This window comes from Alosa sapidissima, chromosome 19 (genome assembly GCF_018492685.1).
Source record: "Alosa sapidissima isolate fAloSap1 chromosome 19, fAloSap1.pri, whole genome shotgun sequence".
Taxonomy (NCBI): domain Eukaryota; kingdom Metazoa; phylum Chordata; class Actinopteri; order Clupeiformes; family Clupeidae; genus Alosa; species Alosa sapidissima.
Genome location: NC_055975.1, coordinates 3,473,639 through 3,493,189, shown reverse-complemented (window position 1 = coordinate 3,493,189; position 19,551 = coordinate 3,473,639). Strand labels below are relative to the sequence as shown.

At 41.3% G+C, this 19,551-nt stretch overlaps 1 protein-coding gene across 8 annotated transcripts in view; it reads right to left on the bottom strand.

Annotated features, from left to right (window-relative positions):
- wdr25 (WD repeat domain 25) overlaps positions 1-19,551 on the bottom strand; it is a 39,067-nt gene that overhangs the window by 13,643 nt on the left and 5,873 nt on the right. For all 8 annotated transcript variants that reach the window (XR_006025377.1, XR_006025379.1, XR_006025380.1 and 5 more), the window contains exons 2-4: positions 9,783-9,930; positions 2,160-2,290; positions 951-1,121 (exon numbers count right to left, since the gene is read on the bottom strand). Coding sequence is in view for 2 of the 8 variants with exons in the window: in XM_042071963.1 (XP_041927897.1) it covers positions 951-1,121; positions 2,160-2,290; positions 9,783-9,930 (450 nt within the window). In the remaining 6 variants the exon portion in view is untranslated. The remainder of the gene's footprint in view (positions 1-950; positions 1,122-2,159; positions 2,291-9,782; positions 9,931-19,551) is intronic.

Genomic DNA, 19,551 nt, shown 5'->3' with positions numbered 1-19,551 from the left:
GAAATAAGGTCACAGTAAGGATGAAACTAATGTTTGTAAACTAACAAACATTACAGTCGCAGTCTATATTTAATTCACAACCTAGATTATTATCCATGATTTAAAATGCTTTGTAATTGTTGACATTGTGATCTTATATGAATCACAGGCCTGTACCCAAGGGAGGACAAAGGTGTAGTTCAGGCCGTGTAGTAGAGGTCTGCACTCCCGCAGTAGATCCGGGACCCGACGCAAAAGAGTGTGGCGCGGGACAACTTTTGAAAGCTCTTTGCGGGAGCGGGCGGGATGAGAGAGGTGCGTTCGCGGGTGCGGGACAAACCGATGATTCACTGCACTCCCGCAAATTAAATATGTGCGTAAAATTAAATATGGAAATGATTAAAGTAGTGTTCATAACTATAGTTCAGCTGGATGTTCTGTTAGGTAGCATTAAATAACGGGCTTTAAGCATAACTGATGGATAGCAGGCCTATAGCCTATATTGTCGTTTACGTGGGTTCAATTTGTTCCTGCTGCTCATTGTCAAAACTCGAAATCGAAAGCATGACAGAGGAAGGGCACCAGGCTAGGCCTACTTCAGTTGTTAGCCTACATTCAGAACCAAGAAACTGACATCTGGAGTCTTTCTCAGGTGTGTGTGCTCCTTTCGTGAGACAGAAAGAAAAACTGAATAGGCTATCCCTCCTGCATGCGGGCTTTAGCGGGCGGGAGCGGGACATCATGTTACAGATGCGGGCGGGAGCGGGACTAAAAATGACACATTAATGCGGGAGCGGTTGGGAGCGGGACAGAATATTGCGGGAGCGGGCTGGCGCGGGACTGAAAAATCAGTCCAGCGCAGACCTTTACCGTGTAGGCTTCAGTATGGGCATCATTTGCCCACCTTACACTGTTCAGGCCGTGTTAGGCTTTAGTACGGGCATCATTTGCCAACCTTACACTGTTCTTACATGAAAGATTTGGTTGGAGACTTTGGCAGTAGTTTCAAAGTCCCAGGCAATGAGGGTGCGGTCAGCTGAGTCTCGACTGACTGAGTCGCTGCTGGTAACAAACTCCTTCCCCCCAGACAGGAAAAGAATATCCAGGGTCTGCTGTATTCCAGCCTTGTATGTTCTCACCATCTAGATTACAAATATCAGAAAGTCCAAACAGGGCAAACAGGGCTTCGACATGAAGGGACTTATTTTACAATTTTGACCGGCAGACAATACATTATCCTGTTTATTATACAGCGACTTGCCAAAATGAGAAAATAAACTTCACACAATATGTCTTTGTCATGTTGATGGTACTTGCTGTATAATAAAAGATGGAACAGCTGTATAATAAATGACAATAACTTAATGAAAAGCATAGCATACAATATATACACACAGTGGGTTGCATAAGTATGTATTCACCCCCATGCTAAAGTTGACTAAATAGAGGAGTAAGACAGAGGAAAATAGAGGAAATCATCTTTTGGAAATTGTTCTTAATGCCTTAATTAAAAAATGAGGGAAAATCCAACCTTTAAGGACACTCATTTTCTTTGTGAAGGAATAATGTATCATAAATAAATGAAAGGTATGGTGAAGGGTATGTGATGATGTGCTATGATGGGCTATTTTAATGCCAAAGGCCAAGGGAACTTTATCAGGATGCATAGTATCCTGGATCCATTAAATGACTGGCCTTTAAAAATAAAAATCTGTCTGCCTCTAAGGGAATTTAACATAGGGGGGTGTATACTTAATGCAACCTGTATTTTAATGAAGAACATTTATTTATTTACGATACATTATTCATTCACAAACAAAATTGGTGTCCTTAAAGGTTGGAGTTTTCCTCGTTTTTTTTAATCAAGGCATTTAAGATCAATTTCCAAAAGATGATTTTCTATTCCTCTTTTTAGTCAACTTTAGCATGGGGGTGAATACTTATGCAACCCACTGTATATCTCAATGACTTTTAAACATAGAGTATTGTTTTTGATTAAAATAGTCTAGCACAGAAATGTATCCCTAAGCTAAGCTCACAAGCTTTGGCTGGAAAAAGTTGATTATGTTTCTACAAGTATTTAAAGATAACAAGGTTATGATATGCCCAGAAGGTCAGGCCATAGATCATACAGTGAACCATCGTAATTAAAGAAATTAATGAAAGTCACAAAATCTAACCTTAGAGGAGCGTGCATCCCAGGCCTTGACCTCAGGACTGAAACCTCCACAAAGAAACACGTCAGGGTCAGCAGGCTGAAGGGCAAGACAGCTCACCTTAAACTGGTTCCTCACTTTAACGACCTCTGACCCTGAGGAAGTAAGGTGTCGATGTAAAGATTAGTGGAGAAATCCATTGAGGCAACCAGGATCACATGACCTTTAGGCATGGCAAGCTGACTTTAAAGTTTGACGCTGATCAATGGCGGTCATTGTTTTTTACAATCTAATCAAATGTTTCTGGACAGTTGCGTATGTAGTGGGATGGTCTGGGGCGGCATGCGGAGATAAAATGAATGAATGTGCCAATACTATGTGCTGGGAGGCGATTAGATAATAGCAAACAGTTGAACATATTTTTATTGAACTGTAAGAATGAGCTCAGAGTAATTGTGACTCTTTCCAAACCAGATCATTCATTGTAATTAATAGCTGTTGCTGTCTTCTCTCTCTCTCTCTCTCTCTCTCTCTCTCTCTCTCGTCATTAGAGCCATTCACAATGCTTCATTGTTTTAAACTGGAAGTCAACTGCATTGTTGAAAGAGATGATGGTAAACTTCCAGTACAGAATGCTAAAACAGATGACAACTTTAATAGTTTGAACTGGACAAAATTTGAAGTCTGAAAAGATCTTCAGGTTTCACCAATCTTCAAGCTTCAATTTAATTGTCATCCAACACCATTCTCTCATTATGTAATAACCTGAAGCAAAATATATGTGTTCTTAACAGCATCAGCCGAGAAAACAAAATCATTCAACCAAAGCCTCTTTCTACCCCATGGCTAAAATAGACATAATATATCCACAGATACACATGTCTTAAATGGTAATTACTCACACATATTACATAGATGCATGAGTATGGATTTTGTTGTCCTCAGGGTGAACATGGGTATACATATGGGAAAAGTGTTTCATGGCTATTTGGCTGTTGGACTGTAATAAGACACATCTGTTCTTGCAGGCATCTCTGACTAGTATGTTCAGGAAAAAACAAGATACCATGGCATCTCAATCAGGGCGATTCCACTCATCGTCGTGGGAACACCGCCAAAGCGTGTCTCACCAACCTGCTGCCAGAAGCCTCTTTGAGAGGCAATATTTTCATTTTCCCAAGAAACACACAAGAAACTGTTAACTGAAATGTAAGTGTTGATGCAAACATACAGTCAAAACATGTTTTGGCGGGTTGTGTTTGCTTTGGCTGGTTGTGGTTGCTTAGGCTTGTTGTGGTTAGGCTGTAAATTCCTCTGATGTTGTGGTTGTCTGTGTTTTCTGTCTGTCTACAAAATAGTGGGGCATAATATTGCAAGTCATCTTTCGATAATTTTAAAAAGTATCAAATGCTGGTGCTAAGTGCAAGACCAGGAGTCCCTTAAATGATTGAGGGCGGCATGAAATAGACACTCAGACTCCATTGTCTTCACCAAAAGACTTCTATTGACAATAAACACTACAATGCGAATGAACAGACAGTTTGTTATCAGGAATCTTTATCGGAAATTAAATCTTACTCCGCAGTCCTGTGTCAAACAAATCACATTCTATTCTACTCCCGTAGTCAACTCAGCCTCTTCGCCAGGTACCTTATGACATTATGACAAATTATGACTGGCCTCTGGCCAAGCCACAGGACTCCCTAAGCCAAATGAAAGTGTCTGTGGCATTGGCTGACACAAACAAAGCCATTTCATCATCTTTTATGCCCCCACTTTACTGATGTGGCTGTTACCTTCCCGATAAGCAAGTTGTTGGAAAAAAGCTCTCTTTTTTGAGCTTGCTACGTGGAGTAAAATCCCTTCTCTCTTCCTTCGTGTCATTTTAATTGGTTTTCCTGTCATGACACGGGCAGACACGGGGACCTGTCATCTGGATGTGTGGCTAATGTTTGGGGAGAAGATGATAAGTTGTTCTCCCCGTTGCATAATTAATGCAGGCCTCAACATTTTAATTAAGAAACATAATTAGCTTAACGAATAAGGAAGAGATAAGAGATGCCTCCCTTTCACTGCCAGCATTCGTCTTCCGCAGCCTCTGCAATGCGTACTCTCCCCCTCATCTGATCCTAAATTTGAGGCAGCGAACTCAAACCTAACTTTGGATAAAAAAAAAACTGTTTGAAAATGAATCTTCGTGTATTCCTCAACCACTGCAACTGTTTCTGCTTGTGAGCATTGTTTAGGGGTGGCTGAATAATAGGTTTATGAATACTTTTAGCATGTGACAGTGTCATTTTCAGTCAGAACAAACATATTGCTAAAAAGAAAATCAGCATTAAATCAATATTTGCCAGGGGTATGAATAATTTTGTTCTTAACTGTACGTTTTCAGGAAATATCCAATGTTTTCATACCTTGTCCAAGGTAGTGCACAATTTCACACTCTTCAGCAGAAGAAAGATTCTTTTTCTTTCCCATATTGCTTGAAACCTGTGTCCTGCTTAATAATGTGGAACATCCTTCTTAAGTAGTTTTACTTTGATTGGGCTCACCTGGCAAACTAATTATCACAGGTGTCTGAGATTGATTTCAATGATCCAAAGAGCCCTGAGACACAACACTGTCCATGAGTTTAATTGAAAAACAAAAAAATAAATGTTTATGACACTTAAATCCAATATGCATAATAATTTGGAACACGGTGTAGCTATAAACGAACATGTCATGAAATGCCAGATAACAACTCACATTTTGATTGAGGTGGTTCACAGTGAACCTGCTGAACCTGCTGTAGTCAAATGGTTTATTCAATGTTCAACATTTCTGTTCCTATGAGAAACCTTCAGGCATACTTTGTGACTGTTGTTGGCAAAAATAAATAAAAATCAATTCATCCTAGGCTGTGTGTGTGTGTGTGTGTGTGTGTGTGTGTGTGTGTGTGTGTGTGTGTGTGTGTGTGTGTGAGAGAGAGAGAGAGAGAGAGTGAAACACTTTTGTTCAGGTTGAAGTCAAACAGTGTCAAGGGAAGAGGCAGCAGCTGCCACTTATCAGTAATGCCCTTCAAATAAATCCAATTTATTTCATCCCCCATCTCTCTTTCTTTCTCTCTCTCTCCTCTCATTCTAGAGGTGCTTCATAGTGTCCAGACTCTGACAGACTTCCTTTTTTCCCATTTTCTAATTTCTACAACTACACTAAGACATAAACAAGTATAGGATTTTCAGGTTCCCATCGAGGGGTATCTTGTCTCTTTAAAGGTGCTTTATGGAGGTTTTTGTTAGTTTAAAACATTAAAAAATGACATTGAAATTGCCAGCCTTGAAGCCAGCCGAATTTAACCCTGCCCACAAAATTTGAGGTCGGGAAATTCTGTTTGGAATTGGTCCATTGAAAAGTCTCTATGAGAACTTGAGAATTGTGCAGGCAGGCTTTATACAATGATGGACAGATGAGCAACGGTGCCTATTCAATTACATGACCTGAGCGCGCTTCAATTTGTTTACAGAAAAAACCTTGTCGCTAGACAAGTACACGTTTATGTCGCTATTGTGATTGTACAAAATATTGACAGCGCAATAACTTCAAAAAACAAACAGAAAACAGAGATTAAGACATTTGTCCAGAAGAAGGATGTTCTGACTGCAGGATTCACAGTAGGCTATTTCATTGCTCTGATTGGTTAGGTCTATCCAATTGTGTGCAGAGGCATTTTGGGTATGGCTACGCCCAGAGCTATATAAAGATATCGTTACACGGCTCTGGCTACGCCAGGCTAAGAAATTGCATCAGAATGTGAAGAAACATTTTGACATAATATCAAAAATGCCTATGCTTGGTGTTACCAGATATCCAATTAGATTAGCATGCAAACCAGCTAGTGCCAGGCCAGCTCTCTTGTAATACCACGCTGTACCACATGCCACTGTATTAAATACAAAGTCAAAGGAAGAGTGCCATGTGGCTGATTTCAACATGACTCAAATCCTAAAGAATTACATATAGTTCCTAGAGGACTGCGATACTGAAAAATAAAACTCGATATTTTATGGGATTTTAGATGATATTTTGTATCCAAAACAGGTCTTGTTTATTTACAGGCTACTACAAACTGAAGCATTCAAGCAAAATAAATAGGAAAACACTTCACCAATAGTGCAAGTATTAACCCAGGTTCAAAGTGACGTAATTTCCTATGCACGGTTCTGTGACCACAAGCTACCCTAGCAGCAGCAAATGTAAAAAAAATGTCCTTATAATGGGTGTCAATAAGACCAATGACAACGTTCACACTTAGGATAGGATTTCTTTTTTGACTTTCTAACGGGAGTGTTTGTGACAACACATGGCAGATAAATTTAGTCATTGTTGATTCTTCACAATTATCAAGTTAAACATGTTTATTGGTGTCTTGTCAGGATCCTGTTTATGTTGCACAAAATGTGTAATGACATTTTGAGTCTGTTAAGAGGCACAAACACAGTGAGAGGCACATACAGTGAAATCTCTGTGGGATCCTTTGGAGTAATATATGATTACTAATGTGCACACAGTCTGGTTTGATGTGGTTACAGTAAAGCCAGCAGGCTTGTGCTTTGGCTGATGAATCATAAAGCGTCAGTGAGGATCACAACAACCATTAATTCAACAAGTGCTCAATGCCTCCTTACAGTCTATGTGTGAGCAAGTCGCTTTGGATTAAAGCATTAAAGCCTTTTGTTAAATGAGTGAAATGTAAATATCAATGTTAGGCCTGAGCTACTGCAGACACAGAACCCCATTTATCTGGAAGAGCTAGGAGAAAGAAAGAGAGACAAAGAGAGAGGGGAGAAAGAGAGAGATAAAGAGAAACAGAGAGAGAGAGAGAGAGAGACAAAGAGAGAGGGGATAGAAGCAAATAAAGAGGATAGGGGAGAGAAAGAGAAAGAAAAAGAATGGAGGGAGAGAGAAATAGAAAGTGGTTGAGAGAACAAGAGACTGGAAGAGAAAGAGACCTATAAAGATGGGAGAGCGAAAGAGAGAGAAGAAAGAGAGAGAAGAAAGAGAAAGAAAGAAGATGGAAAGTGCTCAGACTCTGTTCATTACCCATAAGAGTCTCCCATTTCTCAAGAGCTCAAGCAGGACTGCTTATTAAAGAATCAGTGTGTGCCAAACAGAAATGTGCCAGTCCACTTGACGTGCTCCTCTTCTCTCACATACTAAACCATTAACATATATATGAAACTCTGGCCATGGACGGGGTTGGGGAGGGGGTGTAGGGGGAGGGGGGTGCAGTCTGAAATTGCATCTGCACATGTGGTCACATTTCAGGGCAAATTTTTGGGAGTCTTGTGCCCATTGTTGAATTAACATGCAGGGTTTTCTATTTCTCCTTCACACTCTGGAGCTGCCATCACTGTAAATGGGCTTTATGGAGAAAAAAGAAAAAAATAGGAATAAAGTGAGAAGCCCACAATGTTTGGCATTTGACGAATGACAGTTATGCGTGGGCGGCACAGCACCATAGGCTGACAAAGTGGTCTTGGTCCTGCCCAGTCAGTCTTGTGTGTCAAAAGTGACTACGAACCCCCCACCCCACTCCACCTGTGTCCCACCCACACACAAACACCTGTCCCCTAAGAAATGCTGAAAAATGACCCCCTTAAGTCCCTTAAGAGACCTGAAGAAAAAATCACATCATTCTGACATGAGCCCAACGTAGAAGGTGCTCTTTTCCCCACTACTGAAGGCGCTTGTGCTGGGAAGATTGCATTGCATTTACATTTATTTATTTAGCAGTTGCTTTATTCAAATCTTGTCTTTTATATTACAAGGGCATTGTTACATTGCTCGTGGTTAAGTGCCTTGTTCAAGGGCACAACGGTGGAAGTCGGGAATTGAACCCACAACTTTTCAGGCTACTGTATGCTAACCCAGCTCCTAAACCACAACACTATCAACCCCCCCCCCCCCCCCCATTATCATTTGCAGCTATCCGGCCAACCTTCCCAACAATCACAACAGGACGAGTGTGTGTCTGTGTGTGTGCATGTGTATGTTGGAGTTGTGGGTGGGAGTGGGAGACAGAGTTGATGGCACCACTGAAAGCCATCAGCACAGCAGCACAGAAGGGTTAGGGTGGGATGGGTGGGCGGTGGTTTGGGGTGGGGGGGTCACAAACCCTCCAAAAGTCTTCCCCTCTGGCAATATACCAGCCATCAATTCCCTCCCCCTGTGCTGCCTGGATACTTAATGGGCCTGCGGAGCAATTATCCATGGGCTTTTATTGGCAGAATCGACAGCCACGTAGTGGAGAGGAAGTTTGTACTCCGCACTCCTCACCCCCACCGACCCCACATACTCTCACTCAGCCACCCACCCACCCTCAATCCCATGAATCTGTCAATCTGAGCACCCATAGAGAAACTGTGGGCCAGGGGAGAAAGAAAAAGAAGAAAAAGAAAAATCACCTCTTCTCTATTCCGCTCAGCTTTAGTTCCAGGCCATGCAGGTCAATGACCTTTACATTTTTTTGTCTGTCTGTCCACAGGGTGAAGAACAGTGTTGTGTGTAACGCGTTACAAAGAAACAAGTTACAGTAACGTAACTACTTTTTCGAGTAAAAAGTAGTGTAACGCGCTACTACTGAAAATTTGGTAACGACGTAGTTCCTTTTTCAAATCGGCGCAACGTTACTTTTCCCAGGGAGAGATTTGACAGCGACGCTGCTTTCTCAGCTGCGCACTTGCGCAATAGCTTCACACGGTAGCTCCATAGGCACTCCATAGGCTCCACACGGCATAGCTCCATAGGCACAAGCTCCACACGGCAGCCTACGTGACAGAGGCTGGTAGCATGAAGTGCAATTATAGCTCTCATAGATAGCTCCACATGGTATGTGACAGAGGCTGGTGGCAATGAAGAGCAATCATAGCAAGCGAGACGAAGCCAACGCTAACTTCTGAGGGATGGAGGAATGTGAGTGTTAGTTGTACCAAATTTCGGAGGAGCGCCTGTTTAATGAAAGAGCATAAGGCTATAAAATAAGCCCTCATATATTTTGTGTTCACCTATATGCCGAAGATGTATCGAGGCTATGTTATTTGATATTGTTTCATAGGGCTTTAGTAGTGATATTGAACCCTATAAGCCCAATGTTTTCTTGTCAAGTGCTCTGTTTGTGGCATTTTTTATATAATAAAGACCACAAAAGAAATACCTGTTATGTCCTCCATAGTAGAACTTTATGTAGGCCTACACATTTAGGAACAGATATTGGGTTCTGCCCAAAGTCGAGCAACATAAAAGTAACGTAAAAGTAACGAGTAACGTAAAAAGTTACTTTCCAAAGAGGGTAACTAAGTAAAGTAACGGGTTACTTTTTTGAGAAGTAACGAGTAACGAGCAAACACTACTTTTTAAAAGTAACTTCCCCAACACTGGTGAAGAATGACCAAAGGTAATTCAACTCGCCCTGGAGTCCAGCAGCTTGGATTACACCTTCACATCTTCAACTTTAGGGCTTCTAATGCCAGAGAAAATTCCATTTCCTGAAGCATGCCCTCCCTTGTTTGGTAGTGAAAACAACTGAACTGAACAAAGCCTTGAGTGTTCATCACTACCTAACTGTGCCCCAAGAGGGCTGGGGCTCGGCGCTTCTGTGCATACCTGTCTCCACGTCTGTCAGTGTTGCCGTGGTATCAAAAGAGCCAGAGAGGAGTCGGCGCCCGCACTGGGCCCAGCAGGCATCCCTCACAGCACCGCTGTGGGCAGAGATCGTCCGCAGGCACCGCCCACTTTCAGCGCCATCCCAGATCTGCCGCGCCAAAGGAAAGTGAAAAGTGAGAGAGAGAGAGAGAGAGAGAGAGAGAGAGAGAGAGAGAGATATGCAACAAACACACAGTTGGATAATTAGTCACAATGCACGTTGCTGTTCCACACATTTTTACACTAATGAGGATTTTCGCACGAGGCAAAAATGGTTTCCTATGGGGCCTCATCACAAACCGCCTGTCTCTCTGATTCTAAATTTAATTCCTTGTAACAACGGGGAGTCTGCATGAAGGGGGAAATCAGAGGGAGAAGTAAAAATGAAAACGTGATGAAATCCCTGTTGCCCAGCCAATGTTTGAATGAGAGAACCCCAAGACACTCCCCGATATCTCTCTCCCAAACATGACAGAAGGCATTCATTTCGACAAGTGCACATCAACACAACCTGTTGTTCCTGGGAGCGTGTGGCACCTTGATAAGCTTGTTTTGTCCCCACTTATTCTGATCCTCATTCTGTGCATGTGAACGACACAGACTGGTGATTTTCTCTTCTTTCCATCACTCTCTTGCCAACCTAACTCCTCTCCTCCAGACAAACACTTTTTTTTTAATGAAACAAGATCTTAACACCTTCAAGCCTAAACTTATTACACATTGTGCCAATTAAATTTCCTCTCATTTGAATTCCCGCTCTCTCTCCCTCCATCTCTCTCTGTCTCACTCCTTCAGTTTTTGTATAAATGAATGCCAATGTTCCTCTCCCTCTGAATTAGGGTAGTTTGAAGCGGAGGTTTGGCCTATGGAGAGCTCATTGTGCTCTGTCACCAGACTGCTGTTTGTTGTTGTGCAGCAGACCTCATGCACCCTCAGGCGTCGGGAAGAGGCTTGTGTAAACATCAGTCTTGCGCACGTCGTGTTTAGGAGCATGGAGCCCTTTAGAACTCCATTCTGTGTTTGCCAAGCTTGATGAAAACAACCCTCAGATCCTCTCGGGTTTTGCATTATTGTCCTCCCAAGAGATCAGATTGATTTCTTTCAACATAATGCCACAGACGGAGAGAGAGAGAGTGCGAGAGAGAGAGTTGTGAAAGTGGTTGCTATTGAGATGGATGCAGGAAGTATTCTTTTTCTTATTCTACTGAAGACGAACAGCACATCTTATAAACCTCACTCAAGGTTCAGCCAACCAGCAAATGACCCTGTATGCTATTACTTCTCTTGAGAACATCACGCTGTTCCCCTAACCTCATGCTGATATGTAGATGGACCAATAAACAGGCATACTGGAAAGATCACTGACACATGAATGAGAAGCACATGGCTGATAGAATCCTATTCTGTATGTGCACAGCACCTCACAAGGTCACATTCGCCAGCATGTATTCCATACGGCTCTGCATTCAGTGTAGCCACCAGACAGACCTGTTGAGTGCTCATTCTACAATGCATCTTCTCAATATTCCCAACTGGGATTATGTGAAATGAAGGATTACGGGGAGTCATGAACACCACCCCCTTCGCCTCCATGTGCAAAGCTTTCAGGCTGACATGGTGTTCCTATAACACCTGCAAACAAGTGGACTGTGTGTGTATGCGTGCATGAAGAAAGTGGGAACACTTAATTATTATGTCAACACCAAAGAGGTGTACTTCAACTACTCTCAGTGTTTGTGAGTATGAACAAACAGCAGTTAGCACTGTTTACTAGGCTTACTTGCTTGGTTTCTATCAATGCCTACCTAACAATACCAGTCAATTTCCACTGCATATTACTGCACATGCAAAATACATTGCATATGCGCACATCTGTTGCTGCTTCAGCAGAATTAGGCCTGTACCTTTATAAGAAATCCTGGCATGAAAACAATGCATAAAGGACAATGTTATATGTGCTTAGAGAATATGTTAAAGGATAATTCCGGTATTTAGCACTTTGAGTCCCTTTTCTGGTTTGTTTTGGATGAACTACAGTGGTGGACACAGAAATGTTGACGATGGGCCCGGTCTCGACTTTTTGACTCGTTTAGAATCGCCTTTGACTGCTTCAGAGTGACTGGCTACAGGCATGCACAAACATGTCTTACAACCTTTAACGTTCGTTTTCAAAACTGTGCAACTCACATGTGCAAGGCAGGTGAAATCGGTTTCTGCCATTCTATTATATGTACAAATTCATAAACACATGGGGTGATTATTGTTGAAAATAAAACATAAACAATGTCTAATAATACTGATTTTCTCATTTTGTGTGACATTCTCATTTTGTGTGACATTCTATCTTAAGCTATTTAATTGAGGGTTGTACAAATAACAACCGTAACTATCATATGAACATAAATCTGTGCATTGGTATAGAAAATTATGGCAAATATTGTGATCAAAGTAGCAATTATTTAAAAACTTGGTTGTGCAACATCTGCATGTGCTTTCTGGGTATGGCTCTGTGCTATATTACCATGGTATCATGTGATCATGAGATGAATTCTGAGCAGCCTATAGAGAGAGCGGGAATGGGGGCATGATGATGCCAACTGGGCAGGGATAGACGGTGGCATGGGGCGAGTACAAGAGCAAAAACAGACTAATCTATTGTAACACCCCCAATTACCACCACTTTTGTTCAGAAATTCTAAAACAACTATGTTTTTTAACACTTCAAAACAACATTTGCTAAATGAACCTTACATTTTTCAGTAGCCATAGATTTGAACAAAATTTGGTTTGGTTCCTAACGGGAGCATTTAGGCTACTGCCTGAAATATCCGATTTTGTTTACCACGCTCGGAGTTATAGTGCTGGCCTGATGGGTCGCCTATTTACAGCGTTTCAACGGCACATGAACGGTTAGACTGAGAATTCTCGTCATGAAATTAAAATTTCACTGGAGCTCCAAACGGTTGTGTAGCCTACACGCAGCCTTACAACACTGTTTACAGCTCTTCAAGTCACGGTAAAATGTAATTTTTGGTACATAGCTAATTTAGATACACCTGTGGTGTTGGTGGTTGCATTTATTTAGGAGTCCGCTGTTTTGGTTTGTATAGAAATGTATATTAAGTGACACATACACGCAAGACGGTGGAAATACGGGACCGACGGTAATAGGGGGAGTTCCGATAGTTTAGTCTAAGGTGCAATTATTTTGGATATTGATTGCATTATCACAAGACAGATGACAGGCAAATGATATGGCCTTAGAATGTATTCTAGATAACAATAGTTTGTAGTAGCTAGCAGTTAAGCACTACCTTAATTCATCTTAAAAAGAGCACTGATCAAATGCTACAGGAGAGGAAGGGCGGAGAGAGAAGACAGTGATTAATTTCTCAGAAATAATGACCAATCTGTAGGCTACATCTGCTTTTGGTGTTTTGTAATTTCATGGTATTCTACATCTTTCACATAGAGTAAGCGATGGCTTACGAGTGGATTATTGTTAGTTAACAGATAAGTTAAGTCAGTATTTTCCTGGCAATTTTCTGTTTCTTCACTTAGCCTAACTGAGATCATCTCACCCCTGCACTCCCTTTCTCAGTCAGATATTTAAAGGCACAGTCAGGGATTTTGCAGGAAGTCCCGTTTGTTTGTGTTTATGTTTAAATTTAGATGATTTTGTGCAAAACGTAGGCCTGCAAACGAAACACAGCAGAGGTAGCTCAACCCTCCCTTCAGTATCCACAGAAAAATTCCACGCAGGGTTTCGTTTTTGTTTGAGGGGCATGCTGCCTCCACTTTGTTTCCAGTTTTCGGAGCCTGGGATGCCTACAGTGACCGTTTTTTTTTACCGTTTACTGGAATGGGCAGCTAGCGGTTTTGAGGAGATGATTGCTGAATGTGGCAAATCCCTGACAGCACCACTCTAACCATTTAGGCTAGTGACAATGGCCCCACATTTTTGAGATACCCGTACCGGAGGTAGAACTAAACCCAACAATGTTTTTCCTCATCTCTAAGGTCTCCCATATATGAAATGGATTCTTGGCTAAAAATATTTTACTGCTAAGATTGTTAAATTAACAGATATTGTTATACACCCCAAAACCAAAAAAGGACTAAAATATTAGGAGTTAAGGCATATAAACTAGTGCAGATCAATCACACAAGCTCTGAGAACTTTGAAACTTGGCATGTGTATAGTCAGGAAGTTGCTTTACCTACTAGAAAAGACTGGATGTGAATATCTTGATGTATGGAATGAGAGGAGACATGTAAACATACACCTAAAATAAGCGGACATGCAAAAAATGAATTTTTATGCAGAATGTTTTCATATACTTTAGCTGCTTTACCAGGGATTATCATAGAAACACATATGATGGCTTGTTGGAAAGGTGGGGTTGTACTGAATCCAACAATACCAAATATGTAAATATAGTATGACAAGTTAGGGTGTTCTGTCACTCAATGTATGAGGTGTCCAAAATGAAACACTGGCAAAATACAGTCTCAAGTCCAAATCACATTATCAGTGGTGAGAAGAATGTTGACACATTCATTGTTACGGCAAGGTAAGTGCTGCTCTATATTTACATTTAATAATGATACATTTCATATGAAACACAGATCCAATTGAATCAGGTTAAAATTGGAATGGAACACCTTTATTAAAATATTTACATTCATTTGAATTATTTTGTTTTGGTCAAGTCATTACTGAATAATGGAAAATAATATTGTTAGCTTTTGTCTGTCCAGACCAGCAGTGGACATTAGAGCCTACACTGCTTACTTCACCCCTAAGTAGCTAAACAGTTAGTTGTAGAAACTACTTTCCCTAGCTAAGAAAGTACTTAGCCCTATGTTGCATGTGTAATTCAACTTGATTTGCATTTCAATGAAAATTCTGATTTTTTTCTATTTCACTAGTCTCTTGAATTGTAGAGAATGTCTTACAGACATTGGATCCAAAGCTTGTGGGAAACATTTTGAACAGGGCAAGAAAAAAGATCCCTATGTATGTCCAAAACCCCACAGTAGAAGGCCTCCAACGCATACATACCCTTGCTCAGCAGAGAGAGAGATGGTGATGTCCATAAAACTCTGGCTCTATATACAGATGATATTTCTTCCAAAATCAAAGTGTCATATCATGTAGAGTGAACTACTGCAGTAAGACAAAAATCAGTGAGCAGCAGCAAGTTGCAAATGTTGAGAGTGAGAGCACATCTGCACCAAGAAGGCTGAGTAGGGCTGATATAACATCATTTCCAATACAGAGAGATTGTTTCATTTGTGGGAAGGCCAGCTCTAGATCAGAACCTCTGACAGCAATTTCAACAGTCGGAAGTACCAGAGACAAGGTCCTTCAGGCAGCTTCTGAAAGGCTTGATGAAGATGTACATCTTCAAATTCTTTCATGCCCAGATCTCTTTGCATGATACCAAATACCATAAAATGCCTTGAACACTACATCTCTAAATGAAATATAGCAGAAGCCATAGAAAATAATAAAAAAGCAGACCAATGTCTATAACAAAGCCTTAAGCTCACTGAAGACATTGATAAAACAGTATTGTCCAAAGGTAGGAAAGTGAGGACTTTCAACTCTTTGACTGACTGAGAACATACTAAAGACCATTGCTGAGCATGAAGGTGTGTCAACACAAGAAATATAGATTAAGGACAGTGGTGTCTACATCCCAACTGTTCTTACTTGAGTTGCTGAACATGGAATTGTTGATGCAGCCATGGACAACTTTTACCAAAATGAAGACACCCTGGATGGGAAGTGTACAACTATGATGTCTGTTGTGTTCCGAAGAGGCGAAGTCTCCACAGCAGATAAATGCCTAGCACAGGTTCCCTCAGGTTCAGAGGTCCCTCAACACCTTAAACACGATTGATATGAATGGATGGAGATAAACTTGTATACAGGTACATTTTGTCCATTCTTTTACGCTTCACATCCAGGGTGTCTTCATTTTGGTCAAAGTTGCTGATGGCTGCATCACGAATTCCATGTTCAGCAACTCCAGTGGGGCCAGTTGGGATGTAGACACCACTCTCTGTCCTTGATATCTGGTCTGCTGCAAAAGATGTGAGAAGTGCCTAACATCTGTATAGGAAACACAGTGTCCCATTGCACTGAGCTCATTGATAACTGTCTTACTACCAAACTCATGATGTATCAAAATGGGAAGTCCCAGTGTGATTGGCGTATGGATGTGACGGCTCTGTTCAATGAGATTATGACAAATTGTGATAACACACAGATTCTCCTTTGAAGCTGGGTCGTCATCACATGTTTGGTAATTTCTGTGGGCATGTTAATCAACACACCAGTTCACAAAGTCATACAGGATGTTGGGTACATACTTGCTGCATTGGAAACAAGTCATTTTATGGTATTTGCCATCATATGCAAAGTGATCTGGGCATGAAAGAATTTGAATGTACATTCAGAAGCTGCCCGAAGGACCTTGTCTCTGGTACTGGGGACAGCCGTGGCCTACTGGTTAGGGGTTCGGGCTAACCGAAGAGTTACCGTTTCGATCCCCGACCCAGAAGGGAAAAAAGGCAGGGGAAGTGGTTGAGCACTGCTCTCCCATGCCCACATCCACAGTGCCCTTGAGCAAGGCACCTAACCCCTCACTGCTCTCCCATGCCCACATGCACGGTGGCCTTGAGCAAGGCACCTAACCCCTCACTGCTCCCCGAGCACCGCTGTAATAAGGCAGCTCACTGCTCCAGGTTAGTGTGCTTCACCTCATTGTGTTCACTGTGTGCTCTGTGTGTTCACTAATTCACGGATGGGATAAATGCAAAGACCAAATTCCTTGTATACGCAAGTATACTTGGCCTATAATTTATATTTCCCCTGTACCAGTCGAATTGCTGTCAGAGGTTCTGATCTAGAGCTGGCCTTTCCACAAATGAAACAATCTCTCAGTATTTGAAATGATGTTATATCAGCCCTACCCAGCCTTCTTGGTGCAGATGTGCTCTCACTCAGCATTTTGCAACTTGCTGCTGCTCACTGATTTTTGTCTTACTGCAGTAGTTCACTCTACATGATATGAAACTTTGATTTTGGAGGAAATATCATCTGTATATGGAGCCAGAGTTTTATGGACATCACCATCTCTCTTTCTGCTGAGCAAGGGTAAGTATGCGTTGGAGGCCTTTTACTGTAGGGTTTTGGACATAGGGATCTTTTTTCTTGCCCTTTTCAAAATGTTTCCCACATATGATACAAAGCTTTGGATCCAATGCCTGTAAGACATTCTCCATAATTCAAAAGACTAGTGAAAAGGAAAAATTATATACATTTCAGAATTTTCATTGAAATGCAAATCAAGTTGAATTACACATGCAACATTGGTCAGAGGGCTAAGTACTTTCTTAGCTAGGGAAAGTAGTTTCTACAACTAACTGTTTAGCTACTTAGGGGTGAAGTAAGCAGTGTAGGCTGTACTGTCCACTGTTGGTCTGGACAGACAAAAGCTAACAATATTATTTTCCATTATTCAGTAATGACTTGACCAAAACAAAATTCAAATGAATATAAATATTTTAATAAAGGTGTTCCATTCCAATGTTAACCTGATTCAATTGGATCTGTGTTTCATATGAATTGTTTAATACTGGGACATATGAAATGTATCATTATTAAGTGTAAATATAGAGCAGCACTTACCTTGCAGTAACAATGAATGTGTCAACATTCTTCTCACCACTGATAATGTCAGTGGATTTGAGACTGTATTTTGCCAGTGTTTCATTTTGGACACCTCATACATTGAGTGACAGAACACCCTAACTTGTCATACTATATTTACATATTTGGTATTGTTGGATTCAGAACAACCCCACCATTTCTATGATAATCCCTGGTAAAGCAGCTACAAAGTAAATGAAAACATTCTGCATAGATATTCATTTTTTGCATGTCCGCTTACTTTAGGTGTATGTTTACATGTCTCTATTCATTCCATACATCAAGATATTTACATCCAGTCTTTTCTAGTAGGTAAAGCAACTTCCTGACTATAAACATGCCAAGTTTCAAAGCTCTCAGAGCTTGTGTGATTGATCTGCACTAATTTATATGCCTTAACTCCAATACGGACAGGCTATATTTTAGTCCTTTTTTGGTTTTGGGGTGTATAACAATATCTGTTAATTTAACAATCTTAGCAGTAAAATATTTTTAGCCAAGAATCCATTTCATATATGGGAGACCTTAGAGATGAGGAAAAACATTGTTGGGTTTAGTTCTACCTCCGGTAGGGGTATCTCAAAAACTAAAGCCCTTTCTGACCATTTGTCACTAGCTAACATGTTTTTGGGGGCTAATTACAGCATGTGACTTAAACAACAATATTGGGACAAATAGCTTTCTCTGTTTTCTCCCCCACTATTCCATTTCCATCAAGAAAGTGATTGAATTCCATGGCATGTACGCCATCTCCTACCTACGTCCCTGGTATGACTGAATGAAATTTCATGACTTTTTCCCAAACATTCAATGAATTTACTGAAATCCATGACTTTTCCAGGCCTGGAAAATGGGATTTTACAATTCCATGACTTTTCCAGATTTTTCATGACTGTGGAGACCTTGATCACAAAATATGGTTCAGATTTCATGGTCTGACAATGAATAATTTCAACAACTGTTTGAAACAAAATTACTCAAAAAAGCCTTCAGTGGTTTCAAAAAAACCCACCAAGCCATTCATGTCTTTCAAATCCATCTGCAGCATCCTATTTCACGGTGAGAATGAATGGTAGATCAGCACAGTGCCGAGAACCGTGGCGTGACCAACCCCCACACCTCCCACTCAACGCCCACGGAGAAGAGATCACCTGGCAACGGCTTCAGCAACAAGCAGTGGGGCCCTTTTTGTGGCGGAACTCTACGCTCTGGACGTGCCCTGGCCCCCGTTTCCTGCCGCCTACGAAGGCTCGGAGCCAAATGCCAGACGCCCTCTGAAGTGAGGAGCAAGAACTGGAGTGGAGCAGGTGACCAGAGGTCCGCTGGGTCATCGTCTGTGTGCTAGTTGGACCCTGAGGAAGTATTAGCGCTTGCGCTGATGAGCGTAGCATTAGAAGCTATCCTAGTGTGAAGACCTGCTGTGAGATGCCTGGGGAGGTCTTCGACCTCTGTGGAGGCGTTGGACTATTCACAAAGCTGAGGCTGAGTGTTTTCCCCACAGTTTGGAGTTTAATTTGAATTGAACTATTTGTCATTAGGGACATGACCCAGCACACTTGTGAATTCACACTGTGACACAATCACACGGTGAATCACTTCGTACTGCTCAGCATTTGCACTATCTCCATGGACATATAGAACCCAGTCTTACGCCCGGCGCATCGCAGCACCAACAACATTGAGCTAATGGTAACTTGAGGACAAACAAAACTTTTAAAAACATGTTTTAAAGTCGACATTTTGTAGAGAATTACGCTAAAGTCAAAGTATCTGTGTTGGTTTTGAACATTTCAACTGGACACCCTCTAGGAACAGATTGAAAAGGTCTATAGATGCATGTATAGGCTACTCTGCTTGTCACACACACACACACACACACATCTAATTGAACATTGGAAGCATGACCCTGCACACGTCTTCTGTTTATTAGGTCACAATTAAAGTCATGTTTTTTTGATAATATCAATATAGAATCTTGAATTTCCCCTTGGGGATCAATAAAGTATC